Here is a 21,714-nt window from a genome sequence, read left to right as displayed (position 1 = left end):
GCAACATAATAACAGAAAAGGATCAAAGCAAAAGAAAAAAAGAGAGGCAAGTACATATATTTAGGATCACCTTGGAATCCTATTTTATAACTATAATAATTTTTCCCTTATGAGATTAGTTAATGATACCTAATTGTCACTCTTACTATAGTCTATATATTTCAGAAACTGAGCTTTATGCATTCCCATTTCCCTGTCCTGCATTAAATCATATGCCATAATAGCTCATCCTTTTTTTTAATCTATTCTCTGTACTTTTCCTCTCCTGGTAAGCTCTAACTCCCTCTATTTATGTTTCCTTCAGCATTTTGACTGCATAGTGAAAGTACAAAGGCAGAAGAGTGTTGACTAGGCCAATCAAGAGTTCAGATTCATCTTCACTGTTGTGTTCAACAGAATCATGGATGGAAGGCCAGGGAGTGAAATGCAACCCTTTGTTGTGACACCACCAAAGGTTGCAGAACCAAATCGTTATTCATCACATAGATCAATTGAGACCCTGGTGGTGGTCATAGCAGTGATCACAATAGTTGGTGTCATTGCAGGGATGATTGCTCGGTTATGTGGTGGAAGGCACTTTGGAGGCAACGGAGAGAATGACATAGAAGGTTGGGTTGAAAAGAAGTGTAGAAGTTGCATTGATGGAGGACTACCACCTCCACCTCCACCTCCACCTCAAGAACCAAAGCCAGAAGCAACAGGGAAATGAAAATGAGCTAAGATGCATTTTATTCTAACACAAACATTGTAAGTTACATAGAACTTGTTGAATGGTTTGTTTTTATCTAGACAGTGAATGCCATGTGATATAAGTGTTGGGGAAAGTCTACACAAGCTTTAACTGAAGTATAAAGTAGCACTGTGTTAGTTTTAGAACCTAAACCATTGATGTTAGACTCACCAAGTTGCTGTTATTGGACTTTCTATTTCAATTTTACTTTGTTGGTCATTCTTTGTTTCTTCTTAAATTAACCATCGTTGTCACATAGAGAACATATTTTAGCTTCTTCAAACAAAATATGTTCCAAAATTTGCAGAGATGTATGATGCTATAGCTACTAGGAGATTCACACAAAGAAAAAGGGGAAAATGACATAGCATAAATTTTCAATTTTCAACCAGCGAAATTAAATATTAAAACTTGTCTTACGGAATTTAGTAGTACCTTTCATTCAAGTCATTTTTTTTATTTTTATTTTTGTAGCTTATCTTAGAAGAAAAATAGTTGAAGCGATGGTAAAAACTAAAAAGAGTCTAAAATAAAAATTCCACTGCTCCATCATTACATGAGATGAGACTATTATTTTTCAAATAGAAATTCAATTTTCAGTCAGTAAGTTAGTGGAACCAATTATTATGACAAGGCTTAATTTATGTACCAAAAATCTTCTGGCTATTACGTTGGGCCCTAGGCTTAACTTTTGGCATAGAATCTGAAATGTATGTTTAAAGAGCATGCCACTAACATCATGGCACAAAGTTGCAATTCAATAGTACAAAGCAAAAGGTTTTCACGCCGTTGCCTAATGCTGTTGAAAAGCCAAACAAAGTTTCCAATCTTTCTTTCATCTCCCTATTGGAATCTTACCGTTGGTATTACTTATTGCACCTACTTTAAAGAAAGAATTTAATTTTCATGCATTGTAAAAGAGTAAAAAGACATGAGACAGATATTCATCGAAATTAAACTATAAAAAAAAAAAAAAAAAACCTTGTTATAATTTCATACTTGGATTGGAGTTTTTATTTTATTTTTTTTAGATTTCTCCGACGGTTCATCAATTGACCCGGTCCAAGATCACAAGAGTGACAAAACTCTTCCTATTAAGTTTTTAATATAATTGTGTATCCAATCTCAAACTTGAAACTATTGATTAAGCGAACAACTTCTATTATGTGCATACATTCCATCCTTCCTACCTTTGCAGAATTACAAATAAAGGTATAGTACTGACAGTTAACTAGAGATTAGGCTACATATTAGAGGCTTAGAGCACCCATTCCACTTTGATCGAGTTTCTTTTTATAAATTAAGTTATTTACATTTTTGTATTTCTAATGAGTCACTTAGAATTTATCTATCATTAATTTTAATTAAAATCAAGTTTAAAACAAGTGACAAAATCCGTTTGATCACAATCATTGGTTAAAGAATAACATTATTCGCTACAAATCAATGTCCTATTGGTCGTGTATCAATACAACGAATGCAATGATGTATGTGACGTATCCTTGCATTATATGGTTCATACCACCAGTATTTCAATATAGATGTAGATGTAGATGTAGATGTCTTTCTCTCTCTCTCTCTATGAGTAGCAGCGAGGGCTAACGTGTCCTATGTAAGACAATTCAACATTGTTGCATGAAGCCTCAGCTTCTGCTCCTTCACATTGCAGGTCTATGTTCTGTAACACTATCTCCTCGCATGGAAAGTTCTGGCTACAATCAAACTTCACAGCTACATTAGAAGCACTTGTACCTATTATGTTCTTGTACAAAACATTCCTGATCTGTACAGCCGATTTCTGCTAGAATCATACCAAATTGTCAAGACATATATAAACAAAAATCAGTAGTGAATTGTTGCCAAATAATCCTAAGAGTTGTTTATATTTACCTGTTTTTTGCATGGCTTCTTTTTTTTGTCACAATAACTCTGGTCTATGATTATGGGGTTGGTCACATTGTCCATTTGAATGTTCTGAAATTGAATGTTGCTTGCGCTTCCTGAACCTCCCTACATAATAAGTTAGGCCAAAATCAGAATTGTCATGAATTATTATTTGATTCTGAAAATCAAAAGTTTAATCACCAACTACCATCTTCAAATACTCGGCATAGAATATGGGACTTTATTTTTATTCATTACTCACTCTTGACTTTTCAATTGTGACAAAAAGTTCAAATTACCTGCCATGTCTTAATTCTAACACCATTTTTAGTTCCAGAAAGCTTAGCTCCATTCACTGTTATTTCTGAAACAAATTCCTCGGATTTTCCAGACCCTAGGCTTCCAATACTGAGAAAATTCATTGCAAATAAAAGTCACATACATTAATTTAATCTTGAGAGAAATGATAGTCTCATGTTACATAAGATATCTATCTCATGTCATACACCCATAGAATTTTGTGCCAATTTTTTCTTTTCTTTTTAAATTGTGAATCCCACATATTTGTATCACCTACGTGAGAGTAGTATCTCATGTAACATGAGATTAGTAAACTCCTTGATTTAATGCAAAACAACATATGCAAAGAGATGCTTTTTTAATTACCTGATACCATGGCCGGGTCCGCAGGTTATGTCTGTGGCTAGTACATTCCTAGATCCATGTACAATTGATATACAATCATCACCTTAAATAATTTGAATTCAAATCAAGGTTGATTACAAAGGAGGTACTGAGATATTATAAAACATGTATAAGATTTTAATGCTTGACAATTTTTTTTATTTTGAAAATGTTGGATTCTTAATTATGAATACCAGTGCCTATAACACAGTTTGAGATTTGAATGTTTTGGGTATTCGTGACATGAATCCCATCTGTATTAGGACTATCCTCTGGTGAGATAACATTGAGACCAGAAACTTTAACATTCATGGAGTCTTGGAATGAAACATGGATTTGTTGGGCATTTTCTATCGTGAAGTCCTCAACTATCAAGTTCTCACAATTATAGAAAGTCAAAGCCTGCAAAAACAAATAACAAACAATGGTTAGCATTGGCAAGTACTTGAATGTTATATTTATTTATATTTTAGTCCAATTTCCTTGATAATTTACAGAGCTATACATACCGTTGGGGCATCCTTGCAAGGCTGCAAATTAAAGAGAGCAAAAACATATAAAGATTGGTGATCATTTGAATATGATTTATATATGCAACACTGAAGTGATTAAAATATTGTGCTAGCTTTCTGATATCTTACGAGCTTTTTGTTCCTTTTGCATGAGTTTTGCCACCATATGTTACCGTTTCCATTGATGGTTCCACCACCATTAACTGATAGTTTCTGAACACTGTCAAATACAAGCCAGTGTTTGCCATCTTTGCTGTAATCTGATGGGTCATCTGATGCTTCAAGGGTTCCAGAAATCTTACAATTTTTTATCACAAATTGCACAGGGTTATCATCATAGTTTATGTTTGAGATATTAATTATACTTTGCTTGAAGGGTGAAAGCCTAAAAAATGGGGAGCTATTCACTAGCTTTTCATAGTAATTACTAACCTGAACTGAGATACTAGATTTACAAGGACCAGAGAATCTGATTGGTTTGAGTAGATAACTATCCTGAGGCACCATAAGAACTGCTTCCTCAGAAGAACATGCTACTTGCCAAGCCCTCTCGAATGCCTGAATTAGCCCACATAACAGCAATAGGAAAAATAATGTCATTTTCTCAATTGTTAAAAAACCAAATTAACATGAGAATGGATCCACTCAAATAATATATGAGAGGATTTCGATCATCCCAATATAAATCAACAGTGATAGGAAAATGCATTAAAATAAAAGGTGAAAAAGAATAACCGTTGATTTAAATATTGAGAAATAATTATCTTATGTTGCATAAGATAATGCAATAGAAACAAGGTAGTGGGGTCCACTACTTATAAAAAATAAAAATAAATAGAAAAGATAGTAGACCCCATCACCTTGTGTCTATTGCATAAGATAATTATCTTATACAACATAAGATAAATATATCCCTTAAATATTTCGACGATTTAGACCCTTTCACATGGGGATTTTTTAATATACTCCGGGAGTATATTAAATTTTGTGCTCCTTTTCCTTTTTTGGTAAAAAAAATTACTCTTATACTCCTCTCTTTTATTATATTTCCCTCCCAATCCCTTTTGATTTTCCATTTTTGGTACATAGCATTAGGGGTGTTCATCAACCGATCCAAACCGCAAAAACCGAACCGAAAAACCGATAACCGAATAAACCGAAAACCGAAAAATCGCAAACCGAAAGAAAATCGCAAATTTTAATTGGATTGGATCGGTTTTCGGATGGGTTGATGAAAACCGATCCAATATATTAATTATTCTCAACCTACTTGTCCTTTCTCCAATCATAGCCCAAAAATTTCTAAACTCAAGACCTATTAACTCATCAACTAAACCCAAAAAAAAATTTAGTCACGTCTCATCAACTATAGTATTGTTTACTGATATTTTTGTATTTCAATTTTATTTTTTTACAAAGCCAATATATACAAAAGATGTTATTTACACAATAATCATGACACTAATTTTAGGATATTCAAAAAACCGAAACCGATCCAATCCAAACCGAAAAAAATTGGATTGGATCGGATTTGAAAAAAAATCTAAACCGAATGGATGACTACATGATCCAACCGAAGGGATTGGATCAGATGAGTTTTGCTTCCAAAACCGATCCAATCCAGACCGCGAACACCCCTACAGAGCATCATGCCCCGGGACCACAACAAAAGCACTCTTTCACATGACCTTATTGAAGTGATCAGAGTATGAAAGTATAGATATGTTTCTCATAAGGGTGAAGGAGACAGAAAAGTCACCATCCTGGCCTCAGACTAGCTGAGGGTGAAAGGAGAGGTGTAATTGGGATATGGCTATGGCTTGAAGAGAGATTTCAGCTGAGTAACAACAATAGCATGCAAATAGAGAAGATGAGAAAATAAAGAAGAGAAGGTCCCTTTATATAGGGTGTTGGAGATTCCCTCCAAGTGCGCAAAACATGATATCATTTCCAGCTTTGTGAGCCCCATTAGGTGTGAGATCACGTGACCCTTGAAGTTTAAAAGGTCATGCATACATGGGAGGTGTGAGGGGACACATGTACAAGGAAATTATATACTCCACGTGCTAAGTGATGGTCACCTTACCGAGCAGCTATAAGAGCGGGCTGGACAAGGCCATCTGGCCATTTCAGAATATGAGAAAATACATTTCCAATTAATATATGTTGCCAGCGAAGAAAAACAAAACATTTAATTGGACTAGGTGAGTATGTACATGTACCTCTGTGTCATCAGTAAAACCATTTCCTTTAGCTCCATAATCTTTGACATTAACCATTTTATTAGGGGAAGGGGAAGTGTTACCCAAATCATCAAACATCTTTAAGCGCAAAACATCTGAGCTTTGCTCGATCAGGTTCTTGAATGTCCCACCATCATCAATGGAAGGTGAAACATCAACATATATACTACTAAGTGGGTCCTCTTGCAAGGTGCTATAACAAGCAACAAATGATATGATGACAACGAAGAATGAGAGGAGCGGATATTGTCTGAGGAGGGCCATTATAGTTTTTTCCCCCCTTTGTATATTACAAGCGAAAATAAATGCTCTTTGTAAGGTGTGGAATTGTGTATGATGAGAATGGTTATAACTAGCTAGCTTGGTGTGGAATTGTGTATGATGAGAATGGTTATAACTAGCTAGCTTGGTGTGGAACTAATGAGGGGGAGCTTGTGTATTTATAGACAAAAAAATAAAAAAAGATGTTGGCTTTTATTCTTCAATTCATCTTCATTTACATATGGCTATAATGGTATGGAAGGATATATATGAGAGATTGAGATAAAATGAACATTTCGGACGCCTTCTAATTTTTTTTTAGTTACTCAACTTTAATTATCTCTTTGAGCGAAGTTGGCTCCTCTCGATATCTCCATAAACTTTGCCTCCTTTTTGATCCGGCTATAAAACTAATCCGGAGTGCGATGTCAGAGATGAAGATATTTAAACCCCTTTTAAAAGTGGCATGTGAGGATCAAATTGAAGTCCTTTCACTTTCACTAATTAACTCTCTTACTACTAACTGAACTACCACCGTTTGGTTAACCACCGTCTTACTTTTGCTCCATAAATACATGATTGTAACCAAACTTTCACGAATTTCTCACTTATGTATGAACATAATTAAACTTAGGGAAGAGTGTTTATCCTTTTAAATGACACAACTTATATCCTTTCACTCTCACAAAGAGGTGGGACCCACACCTTTATTTTTTTTGTCAACTCTCTCTCCTCCTTTATCTATCTCGTTCTCTCTCTTAAAATGACACAACTTTACATCCTTCAAAATGACACACACTTTACCCTTAAACTTATGCTTTTATAATGATATATATGCAAATATATTTAGATGTAATCACATGTCTCTCTCTCTCTTTTATGAGTTTTCAGTTAGAAAAGGAAACAATCTACTGAGTAATGGATTTGGATCTTCTAACGTAGAAAAGTGGTCATGTTATTTGATCATAACTTCTCATTTAAAAATCATGCATTTTTCTCTCTATTGTCTTATCATCAATAAGTGGTTGTGATTAAATAACTTTTTCACATGAAAGAATCAAAATCCAGTAAATAATAGGTTTTGGGTACTAAATTTTAGGAGGAGTCCATGCAAATTTAAAGCCTTTTCTATTAATTGTAATCATCACGTGTTAATTGAAGGGTATCAAAATGGAAAAGCAAGATGATTATTTTCCTGCCTTTTTGCTTGTTAGCTGTAATAATGCTATGGGAAATATAGTGCATTCTATATAATCTTCAAAAAAATAAAAACATATATGCAACCTTAAGCTTTGTATGAAATTTCAATAAATTCATAACTTCTAAGGCTCAAGCTGAAAATACGTAGATTTGGATAAAAGTCTTAAATTTAAGTTATACTGAAATAACTTTTTGATACCTTATTATATATATAAAAAATCAAATGACTTTTACTAAAAAAATATTAGTTTTCTTAATTTCCATCACAATTTGGTATATTATGCAACAAGAACTGTTCCTCCCTTCCATTGGCTCCATGTCGTTCATCTTAGTGAGAATTTAACTTCTATTGTTGCCCTACACTCCATATTGGGATACATAATTACTCATGAATTAAGGAATTTGTTACGATTTTGGCAAGTATACCAGTTCTATAAATAATAAAATAATGAGAAAAGTATTATTTTCACAAGAATTGATCTACCAAGCACTATTTTCACTACTCTACCAAAGTTGAATCAATCAGAATAATTTTTATAAATTTGATTAAAATAATAAAGCAGATGTAACAACTACCAAATAGCAATTAAGAGTAAGCAAAGGACTCAAATTAAAATTGAAATAAGGTTCACTAATGGAATGAGCATCTAGGGTTTCGATTTTTTCAATTTTCTCCTAATCAGCCTACTCTCTCCCTCAAATAATATTCAAACTCATGTTAATGAACAACTCGTCACAAATCAATCAAAACTCAATTAATTGGTATTTCATTCTTTGACCTATTAAGAATCCTAATTTTTTAGTAATTCTGTTTATGGCAAGCATTAAGAATGATGAATCAACACAATCATAGGTTTTATTAGTCTATTCCTAGATTAAACAAAACCTAGCAATTATTCAAATCAGAATTTCACATCAACATCCTCATTGTCATGCAAAACTTAACCGTTTCTCCATGATTAGCCAAATCGCAAAATAATTAGGTATAAAAATCAGAATAATTGCACAACATGAAAAGATGGATATTATATTGATAGGAAAGAGTAAATCAAATCAAGATTCAATTGGTTCCATCTAGTCCTAACTACAAGAGGGTTTATGGCAAAAGAAACTAAAACAATAGAAGAAGAAAACTAATGAAATCCATAAAAAGAACTTGATAGTTGATCTCCTTGGTGAAGCTTTAATCCTTTCTTCAACTCCTCAATTTAATAACAGAGCTTTTCTCTAGCTCTCGTGATTCAATCCTTGCTCCATCTTAACATTTTTACCATGTAACCGATACAATTATAATCAGGGTCGTATCAAACACGAAAAACTCCTTAATCCTTTGCAATTTAATGAAATTTGTCATATCCTTGATCATATTCAATATTATTTAGCACGCATGGCATATTAAAGACTCACTACAAGAAAAACGTCATTTAAGCACATTCATTTAACCACATTTATAAATATCCCCAAATCTGATATGTAATAGACACGTAGCAAAATTATTAGTTTCCTTTATTTATTTTTTCTTTCTTTATTTGTGATTGCCGAATATGTATGGAGTTTCATCCATTTTTTTAGTGATATGACATGATTAAATGTATTTGTCTTGTTAGCAAGCAATATTGTCTATGTGTTGAATGTTGCAATAAATGTTGTTTTCGATAAATTTCAGCAAATAAAAAAGTAGCCACAATATAGTGTGGCTATTTTTTTTTTTAATTTTTTTAATTATTTTAGCCACGTTTGAACCGTGTCAGATTTAACTTTAATTGTAGCTAAATATATGCTACCACGCTGAATCAGAACGTGGCTAACTAAAACAAACAATGTGGTTAAAATATTGCTACGCCATGATTAGCCACATTTACAAAAAGTGTGGTATGGTAGCTTCTGTATGCCACATTTTTTATGTGATTTAGCCACATTTATGAATGTGGCTAAACAGCGACTTTTTTGTACTTAACAGAAATCATATTATTCATTATGCCTAAGAGACTTGCACATATTGACATATGAGCCCACATCATACATTGCGTATTAAGAAAAGAAAACATGATGAGTACTCATTGAAATTTTTAAATATTCCAACCTTTTTCCTCAGGATAATCATTTTGGGTTTTAAAACGGTTAGCAGTTACATGAGATTGGATCTTTTTTGCTTTATTTTTATAGAGGCATCACACACCAATGATATCATTGCATACGAGTACCCGTAACATGAATTAACGTTAACATTTGATTCATTGTATCTTTTCAGGTGATCACTGATAAGAATTATGAGAGTTTGGAACAAAAAGACTGAACTCTTTTTTTTTTGGTGTTATCAAACTGTTTTTAACGTGTACAGTTGTATATTTGTTAGCATTATCGCGAAATAGCTTTAGCTATCGTAAAATGCATGAGAAGATGGGTGGAGGGATGGCTTTGGAGTAGAAGACATTTCATTTTGTCACTTTGAAACTTTGCATAACTTCTTGTCCTAAACTTTTGTCACCATATTATTGCCATGATGAAATGTTAGAACTCAAAATCGCTCTCGAAATTTCGGGTCTGATTGACTGTATTATGCTTTTTTTTTCTTAAAATTATTTTGTACAATAGTTATGAAAATAAATATTTTCTGTATTATTATTTTTTTGTATAATAACTATGAAAATGTTATGGGTTCGAATCCAGAAAATAATTTCTTTGTAATTATGTAAGGATAGAGCTGCGTACAAGGATTACTTCTACCTCATACTAGCTAGTCGACGGAGAGTAGTTTTTTTTTAGGCTATGGAAATAAGTGTTTCTTTTTAAAGTTAAAAGCCGAAATATAAAATAAAACCAACTCAAACATGTTTTTAAAATTTAATTTAAAGAAAAAAATTACAATTTTTAATTTTTTTTTTACAAAATAACCTAATCAAATGATTTTTTTTTTCTGAAAATCAAAAAATTCATTTTAGAAACAGGATTCAAACAGTGCCTTCATCTCTCCTCTAGGACAAAAGTATGTACAAATTGTTAATTTTCATTATCACTGTAAAGAACTTTGGGATACACCACCCCAAAAGCTAGATCAAAGGTTGGGAGTTAACCTTGAGATACACTACCCAAAAGCTAGCTCAAATGTTAGGAGTGCCCAAGGCCTTATAAAGGTGACTCATACAATTAATGTGGAACTATATATCTCAACACGCTCCCTCACACGAGAGTTCATTGGACTTGAAGAGTGGACAATGCAACAGGCCCAGCCTACCTGTGTTAAGAAACGCCACAAGAGAAAGTAGGGGGCAACGAGACTCTGATACTATGTAAAGAACCTTAGGATACACCACCCCAAAAGCTAGCTCAAAGAGTGAAAGTGTCCAAGACCTTATAAACTCCACATTAGTTGCTCATACAACTAATGTGAGACTATATATCTCAACAATAACAAAACCATCTTAATAACTGTACATATTTGGTATGGTTCAGCAAAGGTATAGTAGAGCAAGCAATCAATCCTATGAAGCGTATATAACTCTATTTGGACAATAGCGGCCCACGTAATATGGTCACTTGGAGGGATTTCGTTGGTGCCGCGTGGCATCAGCGTCTATACTAGTTGTGTAGAATCCCATGGTTGTGGTAATGTGGTTATGGAGAATTGGAGATAACGCATGAGATGGTAATCATGAAAATTTTTGGATTGTTAGAAAACATCATGGAATGAAGCAAAAGATAGAAGGATCATTTGATATATTTCCACCTTAATTACCATATATTTGGCAACATAATAGATTTTGGATATTAAAGTGTGATGAGTCTCACATAAGTTGATAATGGATTAAGTGAAAAAGATATAAGTAGATGGACACATGAACATAATGCCTTAAGGTTTTTAGTTGAGATGTGGTATCGGATCCACCTTGGTACGGTTGGTTAGCTTAGTCTATTGGTAGTGATCACCCACCATGGGCTCCTCCTGGAGCCGCCTGACAGTGGTATCAAAGTCGGGTTAAGCTCGAGCTAGCCAGGTGTTTAGCTAAGAGATGAGTTGAGTACTTTGGGTCTGGGTACTCGGTTGAGGGGGAGCATACCAATGGTGGGATTCACACTTAAAGAGAAGATTGTTAGGATATTCAAGTGTGACGAGTCTCACATTGCTTGATAATGGATTAAGTGAGGAATATATAAGTAGGGAGACCCATGAACCCAATGCCTTAAGGTTTTGGATTGAGACACGGTGTTGGATCCACTTGCTACAGATGATGTAGCTTAATACATTGGTGGTGGTTCTCCGCCACGGTCTTCCCCCTAAACCGACCTGATTGAATTATATACACTTTACTTAGCCTATTACCAACCATTAATACGACTAGCAATTGATTATCCTAATGGTAAGAAAGTTGAAATTGATTATTGTTCTGACGAGCCAATTGATTTTTGTTCATCTAACAACCAATAATCATAGTTCAACCTATCTAATTTATCCACGTTGAGTGGAATAACAATATAATTGGAAAAAATAGTAGACTTCAACTTTGGAATATCCGGAGACCTAGAAACATAATAGGTAGGAGTAAAATTCATAATATCAACAACAACAACAAAAAAAGCAAAAGACAGATCACAAAAACTAACCGATCGATACTGATATATTTCGAAACAGTCTCGGATCAACCAACCAAGACCATCATTGAATAATAAAAAATTCATAATATTCACGATTTGGTATTGATAGTTGTTTAATAATAAATGAGCTGGTAAATTATTTAAATGAAATACATCATTGAATACTAGTGCGCAATTTTTTTTTTTTACACCAGCAATATGTTAAAATGAAACTCAAATTGAATTTTCTTAAAAGGTAATTAATGGTTCTTTTCAATCAAACTTACCCTTATTTGACGTTACTTAAAAATTAAATGATGAAAAGTTAACTGAGCAATATGTGAAATTGTAGTAACCCAATCTTCCAACGAGGTCAATTATAGCAAATTGAGTAATCGAAAGATTTCATGACTTCACAATCACTTTCCATGTCACCCATTCAATTGGGATTGCCTTTCACTGCTTCATGAAGTGTCCTTTGGCCGGGTTTTTTTTATTTTGTTTTGTTTTGTATTTATTTTTTAGTTAATTCAACGTTAATTACTTTTTTTAGATGAGTTAACTCTATTCTCACAAGCTTTGACTCTTTGATAATTATGAGACTAATTTAGAGGGAGCAGCGGATCATGATAAAAATATTTAAGTTTTTCCGAAAAATAATATGTGATTTTATTTTTATTTTTATTTTTTGTGGTTGTTTTCCTGCTATTTCGGCTGACATCATCATGACTCATACTATGTCTTCATGCATTTGTTTAGTTTTTCAGCGGCTTTTGTTTATTTTACTTTGTTTATTGAGGAAAAAATTGAAAAGAAAGAGCATTATTTGTATAATAGTGTTTGTCCCATATCTCTATTTTATTTTATTTATTGGTACTTTTATCATAAGGTATTCTCATTCAACTCCCTTCGTTCACTTTGTCCTTACGGCCCTTAAGGTTAGCTTCTCATTGATACAACAAGTGCTTTGGACGGAGAAGGGATAAGACTAATCCCACAAGCGAGACTTTGAGTGCAAAGGTATATCTCTAGTGTAACATCCCGAGCGCTGATGAAGGCAGGGAGTAATCGCCAGTGCGAAAGGACATGGACAAAGAACAGCTCCTGACAGGCTTCCAGCGAGGAGTTACATGAATGAATCGAGCCGACCCGACCCGAAAAAGAGATTCCAAAGACTGTGCAGGTATGAGACTACACAATTGGGGAGAGCTTATAAGAATTAATTGGTACTACCTATATTAACAAGATGGATCTACTTTTCGGTAGCGCAATAATTTTGGGATGAGTGACCTCCTGAAAAGTTTTCCATGAAGTGAGCTAGTGAGAAAAAAACACACTAAAAAGTCTCGTGTTAGTATGTGAAGATAATCATTGATTCTTGAAGCGGCCGGGCGTTACAAGTGGTATCAGAGCAGGCCTCTCTTTCAGTACGGTGGGGTTCGAGGACGAACCAGGCGGAAGCTGGTGGGAATGCAACAACTCGAACGTTGATGAAGACTGTGCAGGTATAAGACTGCACAATTGGGGATAACATATAAGAATTAATTGGTACTACCTATACTAACAAGATGCATCTATTTTTCGGTAGCCCGAAACGAAGGAACTCCATAGTTAAGCGTGCTTGACTTGCAGTAATTCTGGGATGTATACCAACTATGTCTGGGTTCCATATCTCTTTATTTTAGGGTTTTGTCTCTCGAGGTAAATATCATTTGATACGAAAAAGATAATTTAGTTGGATTTAAGACTTTCAATATTATCCAATGATGGTAGTTTAATCAGTGCAAGAGAATTGAGTAAAGGGGGAAGAACTTCGACTTGATTTTCACCAATGTCATATGAGAAGAGGCATAAAATCTTAATCTCAAACCTGTCTCGTATTCAGAATTAGTCACATAATAGGCTCAAAAAGCCGAAACTTATGAAGATATTTGGGAGAGCCTACTTCTCTTAAAAGAGATAATTATGGTTGGTATGAAAAAAATATTTTCAATAATACTACTCTCCAAGAAATGTGATGAGGTCAAAAATTATAGTTATGATTATTGCAGTTAATTTTGTTAACGTGAACTACAAGAACTCTGGTAAATTTTGTAAAGGTGGAGTATTCTACCCATCCCACCCTACATATGTGATTGATTATAAGCTAAAGCTTAAAAAAGATGCTAAAAGCTGTTTGGAAATTACATAAAAATTTTAGCTTAAAAATTACTTAAAAGCACATATTTCAAGACAATTATCTCTCTCTATCTTTATCACTCTTCATTTTAAAAAAAAACACACAATTCAAGAAAAACAGTTAAGAGCTTAAAAAAAAGCTCCTCCTAGGAGCTTTTAGTGCATGTTTGGATCCTCTCTTATTTAATCTAGAAGCTACTTATAAGCATAAGCTAGGCCAAACAGGTTTTGAGAAAAGTTCTTATAATGAAAAACTTTTCTTTTTATAATGAAGAAAAAAGCTGAAAACTAAAAGCTCCTAGGAGGAGCTTTTTTTTAAGCTCTTATTTGTTTTTCTTGAATTGTGTGCTTTTTTTAAAATGAAGAGTGATAAAGATGGAAAGAGAGATAATTTTCTTGAAATATGTGCTTTTAAGTAAATTTTAAGCTAAGTTTTTTATGTAATTTTCAAACAGCTTCTAGCTTCTTTTTTTAAGCTCTTTTTTTTAGCTTTAGCTTAAGCTTATAAATAGCTTCTAGCTTAAAAATAAGAGCATTCAAACAGGCTCTTAGTTTTCAGCTTTTTTCTTCATTATAAAAAAAGAACTTTTCGTAATAAGAGCTTTTCCCAAAACCTGGTTGGCCTAGCTTATGCTTATTAGTAGCTTCTAACTTAAAAATAAGAGGATCTAAACAGGCACTTAAAACTCGGTCCAACGTGGGAAGAGAATGGTGTTGCCAAATGCTAAATGAGGCACTGCAGGTTTGGGTTCTATTTGTCCCGTCGTTGTTGCTCGTCTAATTATCATGTCTAATTTTTATTAGCATTTTAAGGTAATATATATTCATATTAAGTAATATGTTTTAACAAAATCTAATTAATGTTAATTAGTTTAACACTTATATAATATCTTTTAATGTAAATAGATCAGTTGATGAATTAATCGTCAAATACCTTTAATTTTGATACATTATTAATGTAAAAAAAAATCTCATGCCATCATCTAATCTTACATTGACCTATCTTTTTTAACGAGTTTAATTATGGGTTTGTTTTTTCTGATGTTACTTTAGATAACTTTATCTAATGTTCATCAAATCGACGTCGTTTTGGGACGGAAATCCTGATATTTTTGTAATTTTAATTTATTTCAGAGTTATAATAGTCTTTATCACTCTAATTTTTTAATTTTTTAACTCCAAAACGGCGTCGTTTCGGTGAACATTAGATAAAGTTATCTAAAGTAACATCGAAAACTTTTTTCCCTTTTACTTTGACAAATACATATAAGATATCAAATTTATTAAATCATACAGCAGAGACAACAAAGAATAATAGTTTAAATTATTTTTTACAATAAGTGTATCAAAGTTAAATTCTTTTGAGATTCTGATCTAACGGTGTTAGAGGGTGATAAGCAAAGATAAACAAAAAAAAATGATAGGTAGAATAATATATTTCTTAAAACATATCAAAATATATTTCTAGCATTTCTCTAAGTCCAGTTTTTTTTTTTTTTAAGCCTAGCAGTTGCAAAACTTTTACTTCTTGATATCCATTTCATGTTTAACAAAGGCATAAGCCCATTCTAGCTATACCAACTAAAAAGCAATATTCTGTTCAGCTATTGACAAAACTATCAGTTGTTTTGAATATGTAATTTGATTTGGAGTCATGCACCTTCCCGTAATAGTCTCTCCAGACTAGTCCCTATGTTCTCATCAAGCTCCATTATTTTACATTTTTCCTAATTTTCAATTACAATTTAAACTGAAGTCCTGACAGCTTTCAATCTCATCAAGTAAAACAAGAGCTTGCAGTTCCACAAGGCTAACTTGGCACGGTCACCATAAAGGGGACTCCATCAACGAAATAGCCACATGACATGATACATCATCTTGGCTGGAACCAAGAGTTGCATTAGAATGGTAACATATCTGTGCATTGGCTTTGTATATTACTTGCTCCCCCAGCAGACATTAACTGGCTCAATAAAGTTTTCAACCACATTACAAACAGATCCAAACAATCATATAACCCTTCATTTTTTCTTTATTATTATCCAAGTTCAACAAATGCTATAAATTCAGAAATTGTTCAAACAGATGTGAACTTTTTATTCAAAAGAAGCAAAACATGTAACATCCCCGGGTAAAGATCATTCCTCTCCCCCACTAATGACCCTTTACTCTCAGCTACATGCATTAAAATATTCCACTTTCCCAACCCCATGCTACTTATAGATGTCTAGTTATTAGACCAAAATCTCTCTTAATGATAACGTTAAGAACAACAAAACCCCTCTCTAATGACTCAAACTTGGATTTCTACAGACCATCTGTACATCTCCTCTGGAGGAACAGGAATGGAGAAGGTTGTCAACCCAGTCTCCGAGTCATAGTTGAAGTCGGTTTGAGTGCCACCAACCACACACTTCAGTGGGGGCTGGGAGGAGTAAACCCCAAATCTGCCCCTTCCCCTGACTCTCAGAGCAATAGTTGCAGTTGCTGCTCGGTTAGAACTGAGAGGAGTGGCCAGTTCCGATAACACCTCACCATCAAATGTTTCTACTTTGTTGTCAGAGGCTCTATGGATTTCTACCTGCTCCACAGCTCCTCCAGCATTAAACATATCTAATAGCCCTATTGCTGCAAATGAAATACTTCGTGCTATTTCCTGTTACAATAAACATTTGATCAGTGAGTATAGAAGACCAAAGGTAGTGATCCAAAAACAAATGAAATATCATATTAGCAGATAGTGGAGCCTTACATAGATTGGACAGAAATGGAAAAGTTCAAACTCCAGAACTTTTAGTGTCACTGGAACCGCAACCCCTTTTGGTAGCCGAATCACCTGACCTGAAATATGGAGGAGGGGCATTACTTTGCCAGACTCTCATGTACTAAAATCAACTTCAATAGAAAGTAGTATAACCTACACGCATATTGATTTTAACTTCCAGAAAGTCAGAAATGAATTCACCTTCTTTTACACATCCTCTTAGTAATAATAGTAACTGATTACCAAAAATAAAATTAATAGTACCTGATTTGTATGCATAAACAATAGTCTCGCCAAGCCATTCAGTACCAGCAACTTGGGTGATGAGGTCAACATCAGAGGCACAGACAGAGCCAGTGAGTGTACCAGGAGAAGCATCATGAATGCGGGTTTTCTTCTCTATCTTGCACCATCCAGCACCTTGGCAGTTAAATACACCAACAACTCCAGAGCATTTGTTCAAGTTCCATATTTTGAGCAAGCTGAGAATTGCATTTTAAGTAAAATGAGTTATCAATTTATGTCCAACGAATGTAGCTTTAAAAGAAAACAGATATAAGGGTTAAGTAAACAGACCTAGTCCCATCTCTTGCTGGATCAGCAAAGAGACAATCACGGGTAGGCCTGCCAGGTAACTGAGCACCAAGAACTGAACCATCAGGGAGAACCAGCTTCTTAAGAAGATCAAAATTGTGGTTGCCTGGCTTGTCACTATAAAATCATCATAAATACAAAAATACCCATTACAATTGCATCCATTTTCATGTGTGTGTATAAGAAAAGTTTGCTATAGACATCACTATACCTAACATAAATTGGACATCCACCAATTGCACGAGCTGCAGCATGATACTCTGCAGCTGGATGTAAACTCTGAAATTACAAAAAGATATTTTTGTTAACACGAAGAAAGTCATAGCTTTTGAAAATTTCCAAAGGAAAAAGCAAGCATGAACTAAATTACAAATAGATTAGCAATTCACTTCCACTTACATGGAACATGTCCCAGTCAGGCTGCATAAATTCTCCAAGGAATAGTGAGTTGTAAGCAACAGATGAAACATGGATTGTGTGTGAAGCAGGATCACGTGGGTAAAAATCATCAGAGGCTCTCACAACAGCAGTCTGCTTAGCACTATAAAGCCCATCAGTGTTGTGACACATACAAGCAATGCATCCATTATCGGGAAAGTTACGCGCAATGGAAGCCTCAAGTGCATGATGATAGCTGCGTGTAAGTGAGACTCTGCCACCATGTCCAGAACCAAGGGTCTCAATAATGTTCTGCACATCAACCTTCACACCATCTACTCCACATGAAGCTAAGTAAGCATGGAGCTCATTGTAGAAATCAAAAACCTTCTTTGGATGCACTAGACCAAGACCATGTACAGCCAAGCTGTCCATGACAAGGTCTGGTTGGTTTCCCAGTACACCGGGTGACTGCACTGGGTATGCCAACGCACTGTCATAATGTTCCATGCCACTTGCTGCTGGCTTCACTCCACCCCAATAACCAGCTAGTGCATGCCATACATAAATATTTCTGTGCATCATCAGAGTAACCAATGAAGAATTCAGAAACTTAATTAGGTGAGACACTTCTCAAACAATGGCTCTCACATAAATCCATATATACAAAAGCCCTCATGAAGAAAAGAAACTGCACCACATCAAAATTTATTGAAAGAATTTAAGGATCTAAGACCATACTTCACATTGTGACGTTGCTTTGCTCCATCTACAAGATGCTTCAGACCTGATATCTGTTCATTGCTCTGACCATTCTTTTGAAATTTAGTATTCTCCTTAATACCAGTCAACCTAGTAGCAAACCTGCAATCAACATTCACCACAATTTCCAAGATGTCAATTACAAGTGCTTTTATCAGACTAATTATAATGAAATAGTATTCTTTTGAATATGGATATTAGAATGCTTAATTGCGAGGTAGTTACTGAATTGAAAATGGCAAACTGTTACTTATTATAAAAACATAGAGATCTTACTGTGCTCCTTCTTGTACAACACAATCTGCATCCTTTGGTTTACATTCAATCTGTTGCCAACCATCATCTATGATGAGAAACCGTGGAGGAGTACCTCCCTCTGATAGACTGCAGTTATATTGAACAAATTTCACTATCTAGTTAATCCTTAAACATAGTTTTCCAAATTCATCTCTTCTTCAATCATCAGAAACAAACACACTGTACAATTACTATCAATAATTACCTTTTCAGGCCTTCCTCAACACCTTCAGCTGTGACATCAGTATAGAAAGCATCCCATGTACACCAGCCAAACCAGTTAAGAAAAGATGGCAACTGCATAAAACCAACAAAACCAGGTTAAAGTTCCTACATATTAACTTGACATATTTGTACAACCATTAGTAATACTGCAAAAGATGAGGGTCTTACTCTTTTCTTCTCACGATGATGAAAAGTTTGCATGTGTTCTTCCACAGCCCTTGAAAGAAAAGCAGAAAAAAGAATCAGTAAAACTAAATCCTATATTTCACCAAAGGGAAAATAAATTCTAAAAAATGAAAATAAGGCCAGGTAATATGTGTTTCTTATCTGTTAAGAAGGACAATGGGTACACTGATACAAGATCATAGGGACGAACAAAACACAGACTAAGGGAGGAAAAATGCCTTACTTGACAGCTTGGTTGATGACTTCAAAGGGGTTTGTCCCAGCATGCATGTAGACCAGGTGAAGACCTTGTTTAGTCTCAACAGCACTATCTCCTGCAAAACCAAACCACATACCAAAAGGAAAAGAGTCGTTTCGGTTCTTTGGGACTCCACTCTATATATATATTTTCTCCAAAGCTATAAAACTCCATTTGGTTGATTCAAATGATTGATAGTCACTGAGAGGTTTATCCAGCCCCAATTCTATACGCATTAATGACAACTCCACCCCATAATTTCACAGGGTAAGACCTTCAAAAATTGGCTGACAGGATGGAACTGAATTAACCGCAGACATAGCACTAAATTATGACATATTGGCAGAGTTGCAAGTAGCCTTCACCAAACCATTTTGCACGGCCAAGAGTTACTCACCACTCTCTAGGCAAATCTCTATCTCGTTTTTATCATTGCCTTGTAGTACAGCTCGGAATTGACCTTCCAGGAGAGGAAGCAAGACCGTGTAGATTATTGGAGAATTTTCCTCATCTCCTTCGCTGTCTTTACTCTCTAGAAGCATGAATTGGGTCTCCAGAGGGACATCCCTTCCACAAGTTCCCATTCTCTGAGTCATCCACCATAACTTGAAACGGAAACAACACAAGAACCGGAGCCCCCTGTTTATAATAAAAACTAGTAAACTAGATGCACACTAATTCATCAAGATCAAACGAATAGTCCAACTAAATTTCACAAAAAAAATTATTCTTTTAACTTAGTCACATGCCAATGGTTACAAATCAACACTAAGTTGCTACCCAGTTTAATTTACTGCAGCCAAGTGAAACAGATTTTCATTTAAAGTTATCACTTTTAGAGTCTGAATCTAGATGCAAGAGAAAGCAGAGAATTGAATTTCAATTAGAAGATAACACGTGTAACACCAACCCCAAAAGTATACAAACTTTCTGAAAAAGAACTTTATAAATCAAATCATCCAAGCACTCAATCATTACAAGCAGTAAAAAAAAGGTTCCATTTTTTTTGTGAAGCCTGACGTCCAATCTGGTAAAGATGTAAAGTTTTTCTACCACAAAAGCAGAATTACTTTTGCCTGCTAAAAAAAATTAGGATTATAAATTAAAAGAGTTTCATAAGTTTGTATTAACAACAGAACATAATAGATAAGAACAGTGCATGTGATTGTGAAGTAGTGAAAGCTATAAGAACATACTCCAAGACACCCATGGAAAACACATGGAGACTTTTGCTGTGGGAAGCTGTAGCACCAACGAAAGCACCACTCCCAAGTTCATTTCCACATCCTGGACTCAGCACAATGTTGTCGGGAACACCAGTCAATATGGTCTTGCCATGGACAACAAGGTTTCCATCCTCAACAGAGATCTTAGGTGTCACCGTCATTTTCCAACACTTAACCACTGTATCACAAAACTATAGTAATGAAAATAAAAATAAAAATAATAATACTAATATTAAATATTTTAACACACTTTGCTATAAGAGCAATTTCAACCACCTAGTACTTACCGTCACAGAAGGGAATGCTCCTTCTGAAAAAGATGGAACAACAAATAACGGACTCAGCTCAGCGATAACGAAAACTGATTTCTGATATTTTTTGAAGTGAGATCGATGTGGAAAGAGCGCAAACAAGGTGGCTTTTATACCGTGTCGGGTGTTAAACCTCGAGCAAGTTCTAAGCCTCCCGTGCCTCCAGATTTCGACACGTGGCAATGGATGGATCCTTCACGAAAGTGAAACTAATGGCGGCCCAAAAAAGAAGTAAATGATATAACGCGGAAACATGTGATTGTGATGTAATAGTATAAATCTAGAGATTTGTGTACTGAGCACGCTAATTTAAGTATGTATTTTAAAACATTTTTCTAAAAATAAATAAATTTGTGTTAGACGAAAAAATGGAATTTATTGGGAATGATAGTGTAACCAAAACTAGGGTTGGCAAAACGGGCCAACTCGGCCCGACTCGCATTTAACCCGAAAAAAATGAGTAGGGTTA

General features: G+C 34.6%; 2 protein-coding genes across 3 annotated transcripts; both read right to left on the bottom strand.

The window, feature by feature from the left end:
• Window positions 1-2,309: 2,309 nt before the first annotated feature.
• On the bottom strand, window positions 2,310-6,317 carry LOC133316042 (polygalacturonase-like). Its single transcript, XM_061517734.1, has 9 exons — window positions 6,033-6,317; window positions 4,243-4,368; window positions 3,940-4,107; window positions 3,808-3,828; window positions 3,493-3,700; window positions 3,281-3,362; window positions 2,914-3,022; window positions 2,621-2,740; window positions 2,310-2,528 (listed from the first exon to the last, which is right to left on the bottom strand). The coding sequence occupies exons 1-9, from the start codon at window positions 6,315-6,317 to the stop codon at window positions 2,310-2,312; spliced, it is 1,338 nt and encodes a 445-aa protein (XP_061373718.1).
• Window positions 6,318-15,920: 9,603 nt separating this feature from the next.
• On the bottom strand, window positions 15,921-21,342 carry LOC133316011 (probable galactinol--sucrose galactosyltransferase 2). Of its 2 annotated transcripts, none has more exons than XM_061517697.1 (14): window positions 21,222-21,316; window positions 20,905-21,125; window positions 20,106-20,347; window positions 19,694-19,784; window positions 19,453-19,501; window positions 19,265-19,356; window positions 19,039-19,146; window positions 18,742-18,864; window positions 18,022-18,574; window positions 17,834-17,901; window positions 17,605-17,739; window positions 17,293-17,510; window positions 17,017-17,105; window positions 15,921-16,920 (listed from the first exon to the last, which is right to left on the bottom strand). In XM_061517697.1, exons 2-14 carry the CDS (start codon window positions 21,093-21,095, stop codon window positions 16,558-16,560), a joined length of 2,322 nt encoding a protein of 773 aa, XP_061373681.1. In that variant the 5' UTR covers window positions 21,096-21,125; window positions 21,222-21,316; the 3' UTR covers window positions 15,921-16,557. The 2 variants fall into 2 exon arrangements, with proteins under 2 accessions (XP_061373681.1, XP_061373682.1); XM_061517698.1 differs by having other exon boundaries at window positions 15,922-16,920; window positions 20,905-21,112; window positions 21,222-21,342.
• Window positions 21,343-21,714: the final 372 nt, after the last annotated feature.

This window comes from Gastrolobium bilobum, unplaced genomic scaffold, assembly GCF_033153095.1.
Source record: "Gastrolobium bilobum isolate Gb01-03AN ecotype WA unplaced genomic scaffold, APGP_CSIRO_Gbil_v1 utg12345, whole genome shotgun sequence".
Taxonomy (NCBI): domain Eukaryota; kingdom Viridiplantae; phylum Streptophyta; class Magnoliopsida; order Fabales; family Fabaceae; genus Gastrolobium; species Gastrolobium bilobum.
This window is presented reverse-complemented; position numbering and strand designations above follow the sequence as displayed.

Bases quoted from the DNA above. Each gene is read 5' to 3' on its own strand.
- LOC133316042 (XM_061517734.1), bottom strand. From the start codon at position 6,317: ATGGCCCTCCTCAGACAATATCCGCTCCTCTCATTCTTCGTTGTCATC. The intron at 4,369-6,032 runs GTACATGTACAT...GGGCTAATTCAG, and splicing joins GTTTTACTGATGACACAGAG to GCATTCGAGAGGGCTTGGCA. The intron at 2,529-2,620 runs GTAAATATAAAC...TGATTCTAGCAG, and splicing joins AGAAGCCATGCAAAAAACAG to AAATCGGCTGTACAGATCAG.
- LOC133316011 (XM_061517698.1), bottom strand. From the start codon at position 21,095: ATGACGGTGACACCTAAGATCTCTGTTGAGGATGGAAACCTTGTTGTC. The intron at 19,147-19,264 runs GTAATTATTGAT...ATATAACTGCAG, and splicing joins GTTGAGGAAGGCCTGAAAAG to TCTATCAGAGGGAGGTACTC. The intron at 18,865-19,038 runs GTAAGATCTCTA...TGTTGATTGCAG, and splicing joins GTTGTACAAGAAGGAGCACA to GTTTGCTACTAGGTTGACTG.